We start from the raw sequence: 18,488 nt of genomic DNA on the forward strand, positions 1-18,488 counted from the left end.
TCCTTTATTTTTAATGTTTGTACTATATTTCTGTATATACTGCATGTTGCTTAATTTCACAAGCACCGTGGGATTGGTCGATCAAGATAGAAAGCCGTGGCTATGTTAAAGATAATACAAACTGATCCGTTCTGAATGGATGCAGACGTTTGTATTATCTGAACGGATCCGCACCAAACGCGAGTGTGAAAGCAGCCCAAGACGGATCTGCATCCGGATCAGTTTACAAATGCTGTCTGTTTGCATGCAGATTGCTGGATCCGGCAGGCAGTTTCGGCGACGGAACGGCTTGCCGGATCACTCTGCCGCAAGTGTGAAAGTACCCTTAGTGCACTTAGCAGCTACAGGGTAAGACTCCTGACCAGGCGGACACTCTATATGTTAGAGCATAGTAGGGGCAGAAAACATCCCAATATATGCAGATTACAAACAATCAGGAAACAACCAATACATTATACGAACCAGTGATTTCTAGAGTGCCGAGTAAGGGTTCATGCACACGAACGTGTGTGTGCCCGTATTGCAGACCGTAAAGGGCACTGGCCGTGTTTGCTCTGCATCACAGATGCAGACCCATTCACTTGAATGGGCCCGTGATCCACAAGATACAGAGCGGAAGCGCATGGAAGCACTATTGAGTGCTTCCCTTGAATTTCGGTCCCTGCTTTCGCACCACAAAAATATAGTGCAAGTTCTCATTTTTTTTGTGGTGTGGGCTGAATCTTGTGGATCGCAGACCCATTCAAGTCAATGGGTCCGCAAATGGCAGGCACACAGCCGATGCCCATGCACTGTGGACCGCTATTTGTGGTTTCGCAGCACCAGAGGAGAACTGCAGTTTCATATTGTTGTATCAGATATTCTGGTGTTGGCCATGATTAATATGATAGAATAAAAGCCAAGTTTTAGCAGTTGATCACTTATTCCCCTTCGGGTCATCTCTAGAGATCCACAGTATTGTATATAACCATGAGAACTAAAACCACAGTTGCATTACTACTGAAGCAAATATGAAAACCAGAGACTACTTTAATATAAAACTTGTATAGCAGTGAAGAGTCCTGAGGAAGTTACAAAATGGTAAAAAAAACATCATTCTAAAGATGCAGCATACACATATTAGAAGTAGCTTTAAAGGGGTGCACCCAAATAAAGGGGTGCAGTGAAATAGAAATGATGTAAAATACTGATCTCCTAATCCCCCACCTCTGCAGTTCTCTCGCAGCCCAGGTCCCTGCTGTGCTCCACTTTCTGCTGATGTCCTGACATGGTAGGAAATGCCACTCAGCCAATCACTGGCTGCAGTAATGACCCGCTTCAGCCTGTGATTGGCTGAGCAGCAGTCCTTGCTGTGTCAGAACATCAGCAGAAGTGGAGCACATTGGGAACTTAACACATAGAAATAGTAGCCACAGTGAAAGGGAGGGCGGCTGCAGTCCATCTTCCTCAGCCTGTGGGCATCATGCTGTACGAGGGCGACACATCTGAAGAGTCCTGCCACTCAGCACTTATGGAGCAAGAAAATGAACATGGGTAATAAAGGGAATATGCTGCTGCTCCCAGACATCTTATTGTGGCTTATCTTCCTTTAAAACAAAAGGATTGAGCATGCTTAAAGTAAACATGCCCAATCCTGTCTTCCCTTGACACCTGCCGAACAAACTGTCAGCAGAGCATTTCACACACATTAGAAGGTCTGCCGGTTCTGTGAAGGCAGCAGGTTCTTCTAACCTATGTCTACTGTGTATGGTCACTGAGGGCCAGGTCACCTGACTGGTTTTGAAAAACAAGCTTTAAAAAAAAAAAAAAAAATAAAAAAAAAAATAATAATATTATAAAAATATCTGTGCAATTCACATTTTTTTTCCCAGTGAGAAAAAGTACATATTTTTTGTGCATTTTTTCTGTTTTATCAGGACATCTGATAGATGACAAACAGGTCACTCCAACATGTTTTATACTAAAAATTAACAAAATGTTGAAATTTAGCTTACAGATTCATCTTGAAATGAGGACCAACAATATAAAATAGTGTTTTACATAACAAATATGTATTCACAAACGTATGACATGTCCATCCTGGCCCTGGACACAGATGTACAAAAAACCCAATTGAAATGTCAGTTCAGCAGCAAGCACAAACGTTCCTGTTTACTTCTTTTTTGGTGGTGCCTGATCCGACACAGCGTCCTCATTTTCCTTGGCAACTTTCTTCACTTTTGCCTTGCTCTTGGAAGAAGTAAAAGTCAGTGTGGACTTGTTGAATTCCAGTGCAAAAACCCCAACGTCTCCATCAAAGCGGTTTTTCGACAACTGTAAATGTCTCTTCCCTGGGCCACTGACCAGTTTCCTATCTTGAAGTATGAGAACGTTATCTGCCTCTTGGCTGGCCTGTGGGCATGAGAGAAAGAGCAAATGAAAAACAAAAAGTCTCATAATCTGGCTTATCACAACATCCAATCAATTTACAGCTAAATGTCCAAAGTTTATGACAATGTATGTTAGACATGATTGTTTTATTCTGCTCCTCTAACTCAATGTTAAAGGGCTTGTCCCACAAAATATCCTACATTTTTCAAACCAACACCTGGATCTGAATACTTCTGTAATTGCATGCAATTATAAATTTACTACAGCAGTTAGGATCACGACTTAGACTCAAATGGGAGCGTAAAGGGTCACCCAGATTTTAATGTGAACCTCCCACTGTGCTACTTTGAGCCACAGGGTTACGCCAAATCTTCCCCCTTTAGCTATCTGATATCCACATCTAAGGGATATTGGCTGCCAATATTTGTCATATTAAGCGGACAAGACGCATTAAACTAGGTAACTCACAATTACCCACTCCAACCCACTAAACTCTCTGGTAGGGAGGAGCGAACTTGTGTTTTCAAGTTCGCCATACAAGGTTTGGGATATCCAAAAATTCCGTTATGGATTCTGCTACCACCCACCATAACTTACAGTCCGTGGTAGCGGAATACATAACGGAATTCTTAGATAACCCGAACCTGTTACGATGAACTTGAAAACAGAAGTTGGCTCCACACACTACTCTCTAGCATTCACAGGGTTACTACACCAGGGTTTAGAACAGGGATGCTCAACTTGCGGTCCTCCAGCTGTTGTAAAACTACAATTCCCACAATGCCCTGCTGTAGGCTGTCAGAGAATGCTGGGAGTTGTAGTTTTGCAACAGCTGGAGGGCCGCAGGTTGAGCATGCCTGGTTTAGAACATAAGAAGGCTCCTATTAAAGTGAGTTTCAATATCTACAATTATCACCCAGTTATCAAAATGTAAAAATACAATGCAAAAAGTATAAAAGAAAGGGAACTTAATATGTTACGAGACGGTAGAAGTCCAGTTGCCTCGGGGTAGCAGAAAAGTCAGCCAGTAGATCAAACGAGTTGCCCCCCAAAGAAATGACAAAGCTAAAAGGGACACACACCCCTTAAAGAGGGCATCTCACCAAAAATACAATGCAAAGCCGAGCAGATAGATAGATATTTTTGTGGGAAAAGATTAGGTAAAACCTGGAATTTATACATTTGTATAGCTGCTTTTTCCACCTCCTGTGAACAGCTATCAGTACCGAAGGGAAGGGGTATCAGTAGTTGATAGCACTGTGTGCATAAGAGTACAGAGACATAGCTGTCAGTCACTGATAGCTCCTCCCTCCTGTACCGATAGCACTTCACAGGGCTGCAGATTTATCGGTACAGGAGGGAGGAGCCAAGTGTAAAAATTACAAGTTTTACAGAATCTTTTTCCCACAAAAATATACATCAATCCGCTCAGCTTCTCCTGCTCTATAACATGGTGGTTTCAGATTGCACTGCACTTTTTGGTGACAGGTCCTCTTTAAGAAGGCCTGCAGATTCCACCCATTCAATCCAACCCCCCACCCCGCCTCCTCTGTCAGGAAAGGCTAGGGTGTATACTAATGGCCTTTTACAATCAAGTTTAGGAGGTCAGTGCTTGGCTCAGAATCTGTCCACCAAGATAAATTTTCTTGTGGGCGTCATAGCGACTTCAATACCACTTTCATCCAACTCGTCATAATTATCCGCACACAGGCATATTAAACACAGAGGGGTTAGAGACAGTTCGGAGTGCGTTCTTTAACTGCCACATTCTTCAGAACACCGATGAAGGCGACGTTAACATAGGTGATGCCGGTGGATGGCCCAATTCCAAACCTGACCATCATACGGCCAAGTTATATATTAGGTCCAGCAGAACCGTTACGCCCCATTACTGATACGGAGCAGTCCGCTGAGAAATCTAAGCAACATATCATGTACTAAGTATAAGTGGGAGCGATTATCCAGGTCAGGTATGGATTCTCCACCTACTTTTGCAGAGCCGAAAATTGAGGATGTTTGCAATTCCTTGTCATCATCTTCTTTCCTGGGATGAATGACTAAAGTCACATGACAGTCATTTTCAGTTGCGAATTTCCTGAATGCCCCAACTATGTAGTCCTGTACTGAAAATCTAAAAAACAAAAAAAAATCAAATAAAATACATATCCGAGAACAGGATGGCGACTCAAAACATACGTGTGCAAAATGTCAGGACCAAAGAAAGAAAACTGGAGCTTTGAAATAGTACAAAACGATGCTTTTATTCAGTGCTTAGGTCATATAATGCCTAGCAAGAAGGTCAGAATAGCTTCAGGGAAAATAAAAGCACTCCATTATTCTTCCATCAGATGGCTAACAATTATAGGAATCATTGTCCCTTCCATATTATCAGAAGGACAATCGGAGGAATTTTTACAATGATATGAAGAGCTTTCTCAGCTTTTCTGACATTTTAGGAAATGGAAACAGCCAGTAGTGAATGCATTCAGATATTTCCAGGAGGAATAACCTAGAAACATCACAATGCAGAATATTTAAATAAAAAAAAAAAAAAAAAAAAGGCTCAGAATTATCTTATGGTCAAAGCAAGAGATTAGCAGTTTGCTAAGCAGACGCAAGAGCTGACACTCCTTTTCTAGACTACTAAAGCGTGCAGTCTACCAGGACTGATAACTGCTATACCTCCTCAGCCATCAGCTACAGCCTAACTTTACTCTCCAGCCTCCCCTCATGCCCCCCACAACACTGCAAACAGCTGGCATTTACAGCATTTAAAGGGGTCATTCCATAACTAATGTGAAAAAAAAGTCATATAGTCCATGGCAATCTCTTTCCAACAAAGCTAGAACCAGCCCCATAACATCACGTAGATCCAGAGATCTCCCCATTCATTGCTCAGCTAGATTCTCTTCAGGTGATGACAAGAGGATAGGTCATCAGTACTAAAGTCTCAGAAAAACGGTTGCGGTTGTATTATTGTAACGGATGCGTTTTTTGCAGATCCATTACAGATCCGCCCAAAACGCGAGTGTGAAAGTCGTCTTACATCTAAACTTACAGAAGTTCCGATAACCCATCAGAAGTTTATATGGGGCATTTTCCAATCACGCAATTAAAATACAGCAAGTGACAACGAGTTCTTACTTATCTGAAGAGAGATGCTCCTGGCCCATCATGAACTGCAGGTTATCAATGAGGACGTGGTTAATATCATGCATGTACACAGCGTGCTTCATGGTGTCAATCACAGACCTGAACGGGGTGAAAAAGAAACGGTTACACAGAAAAGCTGAGAATAGACAATGTGGAGGTAATAAACTGGCCTAAGCAGGTACTGCAGACACACTGAGTGTCATTGTAAGGATACCTGCACAGTGGGGATTGGTATGCAAGGCGTGAGCATGAAAACAGCATAAAAATTTTTTGATAAAAAACACAAAAATCCACACTATCTTTTGTTTATGTTAACAACCCCATTGAGGTCTATGGGGAAAACCACTCTTCATAAGGCTACATGCACACGAACGTATTTTGTTTCCGTGTCCGTAAAAAATGCGGACAGCACACTGTGTGCTCTGCGCCTCAGTATGTCCGTTCCGTAGCCCCGCAAGCAAGTTCCTTCAGTTTTGTCTGCAATTAAGTTTACCGGTTCTGTTTTTTCCGTGCGGGTGCGATCAATTTTGATTTTTAAATTTTGATTGCGCATGAAAAAATAAATTAAAAAAAATGAAGATTTACAAACAACATCTTCTATCAGCCTTCAGTGAAAAAACGAAGCCCCATTCACTTCTATGGGGTCAGAGCTGCGTGAAAAACGCTGAATATAGAACATACTGAAATGATGAGTGAAAAAACGAGATTTTTGTATTACTAACCAGTAAAATCTCTTTCTCGCTCTTTCCTTGGGGGACACAGAAGACCTTGGGTATAGCTCATCTCCATAGGAGGCGTGACACTAAGTGAAGACTGTTAAGCCCCTCCTCCACAGCTATACCCTCAGCCTGGAGAGAGAGACTGCCAGTTGCGTGTCCAAGCAGTGAGAAAAGGCAAAGTCCAACAAGGAACCAACAAGCCAATGACCCGACGGGCAACAAAAAACTCGGAAACCGTACAGAGAAAAAACAATGAATGGGTGGGTGCTGTGTCCCCCAAGGAAAGAGCGAGAAAGAGATTTTACTGGTAAGTAATACAAAAATCTCGTTTTCTCGCCCAGTTTCCTTGGGGGACACAGAAGACCTTGGGACGTTCAAAAGCAGTCCAAAAGAGGGAGGGACCACAGCCCAAGGTGAAGCACCCGAAAGGCATCAATGAACCGCCGCCCGCAACCCCAGGCGGGGCAAGGCAGCATCTGCCAAAGTCAGAGTATGCACCCTGTAGAACACGGCAAGGCGCAAGGTAGACCCGTGGCCGCCTTGCCCAAATGCATGGCCGAAGCCAATGCCTCCGGCCCAGGAGGCACCAACCGCTCTGGCGAAATGAACGGTGACACCAAAGACAGAATCCTGCCCTAGGTGCGGTAACCTCAGCAATAGCCAAACTGATCAAGCGGAGGAAAAACCACCCTGGAGTCAGTCAACCCTATGCACAGACCTCCTGGAAACCCAAGAGGCCGAACGGCTACAAGAGTCGGAGATCCCCAAATAAAAGCGGCAAGGCCCAAACAGGTGAGGTGTTGAAGCGAAAGGCAAACCACCTTCAGAAGGAAGGAAGAAACTGAACGTAGAACAGCCCTGTCCTGGAAAAGACAGAAGGCTTGGAACAAAAAAGGACCATTCCGGCACCCGTCAGAGACACGACTGATACGGAACACAACCGTACAGGACAGAAGGGGTAGAGAGAACTTCTGTAACGGCTCCAAGGACAAGATTGGAGCACCGAGAGCTCAGTATAAAGTCCCCAGGGCGGTACCGAAGGACAGCACAGAGGAACCAAAGAGCCACTCCGAGGAAGAAGGTCTTGGCAGGCCCAGGGGGCCGAGAACGCTGGAACAAAAAGAAAAGAAAAAAGTAAAAATCAAAAATTTAAACAAGGAGAAAAGAGCCCTGCAGAGCAGGGAGTGTCTTGCCTCCTTGGACACTAAGCAAAAACTGGCAGCCTCTCTCTCCAGGCTGAGGGTATAGCTGTGGAGGAGGGGCTTAACAGTCTTCACTTAGTGTCACGCCTCCTATGGAGATGAGCTATACCCAAGGTCTTCTGTGTCCCCCAAGGAAACTGGGCGAGAAACTACTGTCATGTGCACAGACCCATTGAAATGAATGGGTCAGGATTCAGTGCGGGCGCTATGCGTTCCCTTCACACATTGCACCCGCATGGAAAACGCGCTTGTGTGAAAGGGGTCTAAAAGCCCTAGGAACAGGAAAGCTGGACTCCAGATTGGTTGCTATAGGTTTTCTCAGAACAGGTTTACTATTAATAACACTGCAGTCGGTAAATTAGGGAAAAGTAGACCCCACGGGCTGTCCTGGGCCCATCTTCAGCGCAAATTTTAAGGGTCTGTCTCTGAAAATTAGGGACAGTCCCAGCAAATTCAGGACTGTTGGTAACTATGCATATGTCCAGTCTCCAGTGACTTACTTTATATTTTGCTCTCCGTGGAAAGTCATGAAGTAAAGTGGCAGCTCTTCGAATCGATCGGCCCACTCGTCGTACTGGTCTAGCCTCTCCTCCAGTCGCTGCAGGGAGAACTGGGTCAGCATAACTTTTGCCAAGCGAACGTTGCTGAGTTCAAAACTCCCCCATAAAGTGTTAACCCCTTGCATGCAGAGGTCCAGAGCATATTCACTGATGAATGTCGTTTTTCCACTACCAGTTGGGCCTAAATGAAAGAAAAAGAAAGACGTATTAAACCTTTATGCCTTACCTGTCCACACCTGATGTACCTGCCTATGCAATAAAGAGACGTAAGGTGAGTGCCCTGCATTCTGCTTTCTCTGATTGACTGTTCATTTGTACTTCTCATTGAGCACCACTGAAGACAGCAGCTGAGTCTCAGCACCCAAGTTATATATGGGCAGTACATTGTAATATGAAGCCACAGTAGTGCTGGCCTCTACTTCTGCAGTTGCATGGCCATTAACAATAAAGACTGATTAAAAGCCTGGTACTTGGCCGCTCCATGTGGTCGTTGGTATAAGAGTGTGTTCACACGCTGCAGATTTTGCGGCAGAAAATTCAGCCAGTGAATCATTTCATTTGAATGGGTTTGATTTCTGCAAGTTCCGTTAAAGGGGTTTTGCCATTATAGATACAATGGGGACATATCGTTAGGACATGCCCCCATTGTCTGATAGGTGCGGGTCCCAGAGAACAGAGCAGGTAAAGTAGTGGAGGATGCACTGCGCAGCTGCCCTCCATTTATTTCTATGGGGCAGCCGAAAATAGAGCACTGGCTCGGCTATTTCTGTCAGCCCCATAGAAATGAATGGGAGCAAGGGCCGCGAATGCGCGGTGCACTTCTATTCACTTCTATGGGAGCAGCGCTTGGTGATAGACGAACCCCGGGAAATCCGGGGTCCTCCAGCCACAGCTCTCCCTGATCTGTTCCTGTTGTAGGTGCGGGTCCCGCGGTGCACTCCCATTCACGTGTATGAGAGCAGCGCTTGGTGGTGGCCACAACTCTCCCCGGGGGGGGTGGGGGGGGGGGGATTACCTAGCGATATGCCCCCATTGTCTGTGATGGAAATACCCCTTTAAGGTGAATGGAACTTTTCACAGAATTTTCGACCACAAAATGTGCCACGTGTGAAGGCACCCTAATTAGTGAAAAGTATACAGCAAGACGTGCCAGAATTATCATATAGTGTGCACCGCTGTGAACGATTTGGTGCGTCCTGTGACTGCCTGGTTTAAAGAGTAACTAAATGTTTAAATAAAATTTTAATAAAGATGTTCCTAATGCCATAGTAACACTTTTTCTATTATACTTTATTAAGGCTTTTTTATATTTTTGTTACACTTTTACCCCCCTAAAACGCACCATTACCTGTGCGCTTAGAATTCACTTCTCCGCCGAATGCTCAGCTGTGTACGGACGTCACATTTTATGAATGGGGCCGCAGCACAGGGAGTACGGGCACATTCCTGCTCCTGCCCGTAGACCCTGGAGGTTTACTAACGCCTGGCATAGCACATGGGTATCCTGTACTCATGTGCTATGCCAGAATAAGCTGAGCTGAGTGGGCTCCTGCTTCGCTAAGCTAAGAGTCCTGCATGTCAGCTTTTAGCTTACCGGAGCAGCCACAGGTAGGAGCCCGCTCCGAATCCTGGCATATTACAGGGTACCAGGTTAGTAAACCTCTGGGGGACATGGGCAGGAGCAGTAAGTGTGCACTTCTGCCCGTACTTACAGCGCTGCGGCCCCATTCATAAAAGGTCATGTCCATTACTGCAAAACAAAGAGGACTATAGCTTTACCTGTAAATATTGTCAGTTCCCCTTTGCGGTGGCCTTTAAGCAGCTTGTTCAGTTCAGGAAATCTTGCCCATTTCACCCCAGCCACTTGCTCTGTATTCTCCAACTGACTGAAGACATCACTCCTCAGCTGACGGAATGAGATGATAGACTTGTGGCTAGCTGGAAGAGAAGCCTTGATGAGTTTATTTAGGTTAAGCCCCAGATTGAAGGCTTTCAGTGGACTCGGCTGTGTATCCCCGGGCCGTATCAGAGAGCACCTCTTGATACTTAGTTTCCGAGAGAACAATTTGGAAGCCTCCCAGGCGCGCAGATCATCACCAAGCCATAGGGTGACGCGCTTAAACTGCTCAAGAAACGGCAAAAGAACAGGTGGGAAACAATTTATCCCACGTGGTAAAGATACTGTGGTGATCCCCGTGGCCTGATGGACAGCTAAACTATCCACTTCTTGGCTGGTGATCACCACCTCCGTGTCCTTCTTCCCCATCACTGTAATTCCAAACAGGTTATGGTAACGAGAAGGTACGGGGTAAACCGTCTCAATGTAATTCACCACATCAGCCTGACACACAGCGGACAGCAACTTTAACCCTTTCATGGTGAGATCTCGTGGGTTGTACCATGGGAACACTAGACTTTTGGTAGGTTGGAAACACTTGACTCCGAACTTGTTCAGGGTAGTGTTGGTTATTTTTGAGATGTTAAACATGGCTTTGATCAGCTGGGCATCCTCCTCCTCCAGGTCATGGAACCACAGGGCTTTATTCCAGATCCTGCTGATCTCCGTGTGGTTCAGCTGCCGCTCTCCATCCTCAGAGTCGCTGTCCTGCAGGTAGCTTCTCAGGGTCTCAGGACTGAGGAAGGAGGAGCCCTCCTTGGTGAGCAGATCCATGCTGTCCTTAAAGTCCTCCCAGGTGCCCTCCAGCAAGGTGTCCTTGCAGAGAAACCTCCCTGTAGTCTTGTCAATGAAGAGCAGGTGGTCTTTGTTAGGGGTGAAGGGGCTGGGGACATGCAGGCAGCTGTAGCCATCATGGAAGGAGATCATGTTGTCTCTGAGATACTGGCGGATCTCTGTGACAGTCACTGGGGAAACAGAGCCATCCAGGATGGATAAGAGGTCCTTCTTGAAATGTCGGCGAGAAACTCCAGCGGAAGCAAAGCCATGCTTCAGCAGAGCTGGTGTGAGGACACGTGGGAGCAGAGGCTGTCCTCTACCGGCGATCACCCTGTGAAACACACATCGCATCATCGTGTTCGGCCAGTCAGCACTCTGCGCCAATGTACCAGGCGCCCACCCCGTCCACTCACATTATAATGCATGTACAATAGAGGGCAAGCCACATGTACCTGGAGGGCGCCATCATGTCAGCTGTCATATGAAAAACATTGGCGCCTTCACGTCACTTCCGGTTACTGAACAAGGCCCGCCTTCTCACGCTGTAATGTCACAGGAAGTACAAAGGCCCTATTATGGCTGTCTACGTAGTGCCTGTTATGCGTTCTGAGAGGCCTTGTCCTAGCTGTCTGTGAAAAGGCCTGCGTTAGGTTTCTGCAGGCATTGCTGTGGTCACGTGTAGGGGTCCTTAGCCCATCGTGCGGAATACACGTGTGGAGTTTCGGAGGGGTCTGTGATTATAAGCAGTGATGGGGGGCTTGGAGAAGAAAAAGGTATGACGACTTTAACCCTGTTTGTATGTTGAGAGCTGAAGAAGCAGTTTATGTCACATGTAGGCCCAGGCTGCGCTTGACAAGCCGGTGGTCTTCATGTGAGACACCGTGTTATAGGCTGCATGAGGGGCAGGATAAACATATACTGAACACAATCCCATATGTGTATAGTGATGCCAGCCTGACCACTTCCATGAGGTGACGTCATCTGCGTGTAACTAAACCAGAGACTTGGAGGTTGTGCCAACTTTAAAACTTTTCCTACAGAATATAGGGATCAGGAGCCTGATAGTTGGGGGCTCAGCTTATGGGACCACCACTGATCTCTAGAGCAAGGATCCTGCGTCTCCACATGAATGGAGTGGTGGTCGCATGCTGTCCCTCCATTCATCTTAGGAAGACTGACCGGGAATGCCTAGCGCTGTATTGCAAAGGGTTTAAAGGGGCACTCCTAGTTAGAAAAATGTTTAACAGCAAAGAAAGTTATACTCTAATCCAGGGATGCCCAACCTGCGGCCCTCCAGCTGCTGTAAAACTACAGCTCCCAGTACGCCTGGACAGCTATTAGAGCATGCCAGGAATTGTAGTAGCTAGAGGGCCGCAGGTTGAGGGTCCCTTCGTTCCACTGCTGCTGCTCCAGTCTTCCTGGTCTGGCTTTGTTACGTGACTGCTGCGGTGACATGCACGTATACCGCACATGAACAGTGCAGCCAATTACTGAGAGCTGTCTTGTCCATTTACCACTGAGGCCAGTGATTGCCTGCAGCTGTCATGTGCAGTATATGGGGTGTCACTGCTGCCGCCAAGTACATGACGTTAATGGTTACACTGTATCCCTACATTTTGAAGGGGTTTTCAAGGATTACTCAAGCAGCTGATTGGCGGGGGCCATTGTGTTGGACCCCTACTGATCAGATACTGATGAGCTGGCGTTCCAAAAAAGAAAGTGTTAAAGGGGTTTGCCAAGATTTTGATACTGATGACCTATCCTTGAGGATTGGTCATCGTATCAAAATCTTTAATGCTTTTTTTTATTTTTTGCAGGATAAATATGGAGTAGACACATGTGGCATTTTCCAGCTGTGTAATATAGCAGACACTAATGCAGTCACCATCTCAGATGCTATGGTTAATAGGTACCATGGCACCTACGTGGCTAGATGGGGAAGGTTCTCTGTCCTCTGATTGGACCCTCTGTGGCAAAATTGCAGGGTTCCGAAAAGTTGCTATAGCAGACTGGGACAAAGCTTAATAGGAAACCAGCAGAACTCCCACAGCCTGAAATAGTAAACTGTTACAGTCTATGGTATAAATGTGCATGTTCAAGTCCCCTAATGGGACTAAAAATAAAAGTTGAAAAAAAGTTTTTTTTAAAATATTGAGAAAATGATTGTTTAATATTTTTATCATCCACCCTCCTTCCCACTTTTACATATAAACAAATTAATTGGTACCACTGCATCCAAAAATGTCCAAACTATTAACCCCTTCCTGATGTGTACTGAACACATGTGGCGCATCAGGAAGGGAGTTAAAGGGGTATTCCAGTTTTTTGACGTTATCCCCTATCCACAGGGTAGGGGATAATTATTAGATTGGTAGGAGTCCTACTGCTGGGATCACCACAGATCACGAAAAAGGGTGACCCAATACCCCCTGCAGCCCCCCCTGAAAAGAATGGAGCGACCAGTCGCACACATACGTGGCCGCTCCATTAATTTCTATGGGAGTTCTGGAAATAACTGAGTACGGTGCTTGACTATCTCTGGAATTCCCATAGAGATGCCGCACGCATGCCTGACCGGCCACTCCGTTCTTCTTAGGGGAGCTGCAGGGGGTACAGGGTCCCCGTTCTTGTGGTCAGTGGGGGTCCCAGTGGTAGGATTAGGGGATAGTGTTAACCAAACTGAGATACCCCTGTAGGTAAGCCCTTCAAATTTCACTTCAGAACTGAATTGGTCCTTAAAAAAATTTGGAGAATGCGGACATTTTCTGGAAAATTTGAAGAAATTGCTTATAAAATTCTAAGCCTAAAAAAATAAATGACATTTGCTAAATGATGCAAACTTAAAGGGGTTCTGCAGTTTTTTTAAACTGATGATCAGCGGGGTTTCGACACCCGGGACCCCCGCCGATCAGCTGTTTGAGAAGTCGGCAGCCTTCTCACTGTTTACTGCTGGCCCAGTGAGGTATCACTATCATTATAAAAAAATTTTTAAAGTAGTAAAACGTAAAAAAAAACTATTATTAGCATGGTGAACTTCGTAAAAACAACCATTTTGATTGGTGCCATTAAAAATGTATCGTGCCCTGCAAAACCAAGCCCTCGTATAGCTATTGCTATGTGAATGGAAAAGTAGGAAAGTTATGGCCCTTAAAAAGCAGGGAGGAAAAACAAAACATTGTCCTGGCCCTTAAAGGGTTAATAATTCAGCAATTTTCACCATTCTGTTTTGCGCAAGTCTACCTTGGAATAGTACATCAGGATTAAAGGGATTGTCTGAGATTTGGATATCGATGGTCTCTCTGCAGGATAGGTAATCAGCATCTGATTGATGGAAAAGAAACACGGGTTCCACGCCATAAGCGTATGCAGATCCTTCCCATTGATTTGTATGGCGGATCCACACTGTTTTAAAAAGTGACCCGTTTATTCAGGACTCAGAATACGTGTCCAGAATTTCTATTGACAATGGACAGGATAAAAAATTGCATCCAAAAACCGCGGCATAGAAAAAAGACGCACTCCGAAAACTGTGAAGAATGCTCAAGCAGATGTGCATTCATTTTTTTTTTTCCAGTCTATAAATAAACTCCACGTGACATATTCTTAAGGGGATCTGTCAGCTCTCCTGACTTGTATATTTTAATATTTATAGTACTTTCACATTAAAGGGGTTTTCCGAGATTTGTTTTAGGTCTCATGCACACGACCGCTGTTTTGGTCCGCATCCGAGCAGCAGTTTTTGCGGCTTGGATGCGGATCCATTCACTTCAATGGGGCCGCAAAAGATGCGGACAGGACTCCGTGTGATGTCTGCATCCGTTGCTCCGTTCCATGGTCCGTTTTGCGGACAAGAATAGGCAGTTTTATTAATGGCTGTCCGTGCCGTTCCGCAAGTAGTGGAACGCAATTTGAGGTTATCAGTATCTGATCAGTGGGGGTCCGACACCCGCCAGTCAGCAATTTGAGAGGAGGATAGGTTATTCGTATAAAAGTCTCAGGTTCCCTTTAAAGGGGATTTCCATCACATTGAATGTGGTGTCTGAGCTGCAGGCAGCATGTTATGGAGCAGGAGGAGCTGAGCAGACTGATGTGTAGGTTTATGTGGAAAGATTCAGTAAAACTTGTAATTTTATACATTTATATCTCTGCTCATTCTGGGCTGTGAAGTTAGACGGTCCTATCAGTGAATTAGAGCCTTCCCTATGACTGTCTACAGAGATAGCTGTCAGTCACTGATAGGACCAACTCCTAGACTTCACAGCCAGGAATGAGCAGAGATTTACATGGATAAAATAAAGGTTATACTGAATCTTTTCCCATAAAACTATACATCAATCTGCTCAGCTCCTCCTGCTCTAAAATCTGCTGCCTGCAGCTCAGACACCACGTTCAATGTGACAGGTTCCCTTTAAATAACAGTTAGACTTCTTTCACATGAGCAGTACAGAATGTGTCTGGGTCTGTTCTGATGGTTTTGCAGGCAGATTTAATCAGCTTTGTCTACGATTGCGTTCAGTGTGTGCATTTTCGAGTTTTTGCAGTATTTTTCACGTAAAGAAAAATAACCATCTACCGTATTTTTCGTCCTATAAGACGCACCAGCACAAAGGTGCACCTAGGTTTTAGAGGAGAACAATAAATAAAATAAAAAATTCCATTACACCTCAGATCAACCCCCCACACATGTCAGTCAGCCCCCGCGCAGAAAAAAATTAACACAAAAAAAAATTACCGCTCCTGGACGCCACCGCTCCTCACCATCGCAATCCTCTTCATCCTGCTGTCGGCTGTGTATCGTGGCGCACAGTGTGAGATCAAAGAACGCCCTCACGCTGTGCGCAGCCCTGCACAGCTGATAGCCGAGCTGAGGACTAGGAAGCGGTGAGTACAGAGCCTTCCTGTCCTCCGGTACTAATGAAGCACTTCCGTAATGGAATGGGGGTGTGTCTTAGGCTACTTTCACACCTGCGTTAGGTGCGGATCCGTCTGGTATCTGCACAGACGGATCCGCACCTATAAATGCAAACGATGGTATTCGCTCAGTACGGATCCGTCTGCATAACTTAGTCAAAAAATGTCTAAGTGTAAGGGCTCTTTCACACTTGCGTTCTTTTCTTCCGGCATAGAGTTCAGTCGTCGGGGCTCTATGCCGGAAGAATCCTGATCAGTTTTATCCTAATGCATTCTGAATGGAAAGAAATCCGTTCAGGATGCATCAGGAGGTCTTCAGTTCCGGACCGGAACGTTTTTTGGCCGGAGAAAATACCGCAGCATGCTGCGCTTTTTGCTCCGGCCAAAAACCCTGAAGACTTGCCGCAAGGCCGGATCCGGAATTAATGCCCATTGAAAGGCATTGATCCGGATCCGGCCTTAAGCTAAACGTTGTTTCGGCGCATTGCCGGATCCGACGTTTAGCTTTTTTAGAGTGGTTACCATGGCTGCCGGGACGCTAAAGTCCTGGCAGCCATGGTAAAGTGTAGTGGGGAGCGGGGGAGCAGTATACTTACCGTCCGTGCGGCTCCCTGGGCGCTTCTGAGTGACGTCAGGGCGCCCCACGCGCATGGATGACGTGATCGCATGGCACGTCATCCATGCGCATGGGGCGCTCTGACGTCATTCTGGAGCGCCCCGGGAGCCGCACGGATGGTAAGTATACTGCTCCCCCGCTCCCCACTACTACTATGACAACCAGGACTTTAATAGCATCCTGGCTGCCATAGTAACACTGAACGCATTTTGAAGACGGATCCGTCTTCAAATGCTTTCAGTTCACTTGCATTTTTCCGGATCCGGCGTGTAATTCCGGCAAATGGAGTACACGCCGGATCCGGACAACGCAAGTGTGAAAGAGCCCTAAGTCAAACGGATCCGTCCTGACTTTACATTGAAAGTCAATGGGGGACGGATCCATTTACAATTGCACCAATATTGTCAATGTAAACTGATCCATCCCTATTGACTTATATTGTAAGTCAAGACGGATCCGTTTGGCTCCGCACCGCCAGGCGGACACCAAAGCGCTGCAAGCAGCGTTTTGGTGTCTGCCTCCAGAGCGCAATGGAGGCAGAACGGAGCCAAACTGATGCATTCTGAATGGATCTGCATCCATTCAGAATGCATTGGGGCTAAACTGGTTTGGGACCACTTGTGAGAGCCTTGAAACGGATCTCACAGACGGACCCTGAAACGGCAGCGTGAAAGTAGCCTAATGGGGTGATAAATACTGTACATCTCCTGGCAGCCATCAGGGAAAAAAGGATTGCATCCGGATTCCTTCCGGTTTTCGTGCAGCCCCATTCACTTCTAAGAAGCCAGGGCTGCGTGAAAAACCCACAATTTCGAACATGCTGCGATTTATTATTTTTTTTATTATAAGAGCAAGCAATCCGTGATAAACAATTCTTATGTGTATATACCCATTGAAATGAATATTGTCAGGATTCAGTCCAGATGCTGTCCGTTCAGAGAACTGATCAAATCAGGACAAAAAATGCGCTTGTGGGAAATTAGCCTAATGGAGCACCACTATCTCTTAGAAGAAAATTAAGGCCCCTTTCACACGGGCGAGATTTCCGTGCGGGTGCGATGCGTGAGTTGAACGCATTGCACCCGCACTGAATCCTGACCCATTCATTTCTATGGGGCTGTTCACATGAGCGGTGATTTTCACGCAACACTTATGCGTTGCGTGAAAATCGCAGCATGTTCTATATTCTGCGTTTTTCACGTAACGCAGGTCCCATAGAAATGAATGGGGTTGCGTGAAAATCGCAAGCATCCGCAAGCAAGTGCGGATGCGGTGCGATTTTCACGCATGGGTTCTAGGTGACAGTCTATTCACTGTATTATTTTCCCTTATAACATGGTTATAAGGGAAAATAATAGCATTCTGAATACAGAATGCATATTATAATAGTGCTGGGAGGGTTAAAAAAAATAAAAAAGTTAACTCACCTTATCCCCATGATCGCCTATTTCAAGGTCGTTCTCTTCTTTATCTTTGGCTAAAGTACCTGTGGTGATGTCAGATCACATGCTCCATCACCATGGTGATGGACCATGTGATTGGAGCATGTGATCTGACATCACCAAAGGTCATTCAGCCCAAGCCCACAGCTAAAGAAGAGACCGACCGGGAACTACACGATCATGGGGATAAGGTGAGTTAACGTTTTTATTTTTTTTTAACCCTTCCAGCGCTATTATACTAAGCATTCTGTATTCAGAATGCTATTATTTTCCCTTATAACCATGTTATAAGGGAAAATAATAGAATCTTCAGAACATCAATCCCAAGCCCGAACTTCTGTGAAGAAGTTCGGGTTTGGGTACCAAACATGCGCGATTTTTCTCACGCGAGTGCAAAACGCATTACAATGTTTTGCACTCGCGCGGAAAAATCGCGGGTGTTTCCGCAACGCACCCGCACATTTTTCCGCAACGCCCGTGTGAAACCAGCCTAAGAAAATCGTAAATTAAGAACATCTGTGCTGTTCCTGGGAAAGTAGAAATGAATTAGGACTGTGCAGGCATTACCATTCCCCCTGCACAGCGACACCGTCGAGTGTGCTGATGATGCATGTACATGTGCCCTGCTATCATCTTGGTAATGAGTTGACAGTTGCACGTTCCCGGTATATAGCATTGCATGACTGTTCTGTCTCTTTCAGTATGAGCGAGGTGCAGCCACTAACTACATCACAAGAAACAAGGCTCGGAAGAAGCTGCAGTTGAGCCTGCCAGATTTCAGGTAAATTGTATAGTCCTTACACTGTGACCTTACCGCATTTCTGCTGCCTCCTCGCAGCAT

At 45.7% G+C, this 18,488-nt stretch overlaps 2 protein-coding genes across 2 annotated transcripts in view; one reads left to right on the forward strand and one right to left on the reverse strand.

Annotated features, from left to right (window-relative positions):
* Positions 1-252: 252 nt before the first annotated feature.
* TWNK (twinkle mtDNA helicase) lies at positions 253-11,174 on the reverse strand. The gene is made up of 5 exons (XM_044288452.1): positions 9,784-11,174; positions 7,945-8,185; positions 5,515-5,622; positions 4,360-4,501; positions 253-2,391 (listed from the first exon to the last, which is right to left on the reverse strand). Exons 1-5 carry the CDS (start codon positions 11,030-11,032, stop codon positions 2,152-2,154), a joined length of 1,980 nt encoding a protein of 659 aa, XP_044144387.1. The 5' UTR covers positions 11,033-11,174; the 3' UTR covers positions 253-2,151.
* Positions 11,175-11,305: 131 nt separating this feature from the next.
* The window catches only part of PES1 (pescadillo ribosomal biogenesis factor 1), a 38,265-nt gene continuing 31,082 nt past the window's right edge, over positions 11,306-18,488 (forward strand). The window contains exons 1-2 of the mRNA XM_044288463.1: positions 11,306-11,451; positions 18,349-18,428. Coding sequence (XP_044144398.1) covers positions 11,428-11,451; positions 18,349-18,428 — 104 coding nt within the window. The 5' untranslated portion in view covers positions 11,306-11,427. The remainder of the gene's footprint in view (positions 11,452-18,348; positions 18,429-18,488) is intronic.

This window comes from Bufo gargarizans, chromosome 1 (genome assembly GCF_014858855.1).
Source record: "Bufo gargarizans isolate SCDJY-AF-19 chromosome 1, ASM1485885v1, whole genome shotgun sequence".
NCBI classification, from domain to species: domain Eukaryota; kingdom Metazoa; phylum Chordata; class Amphibia; order Anura; family Bufonidae; genus Bufo; species Bufo gargarizans.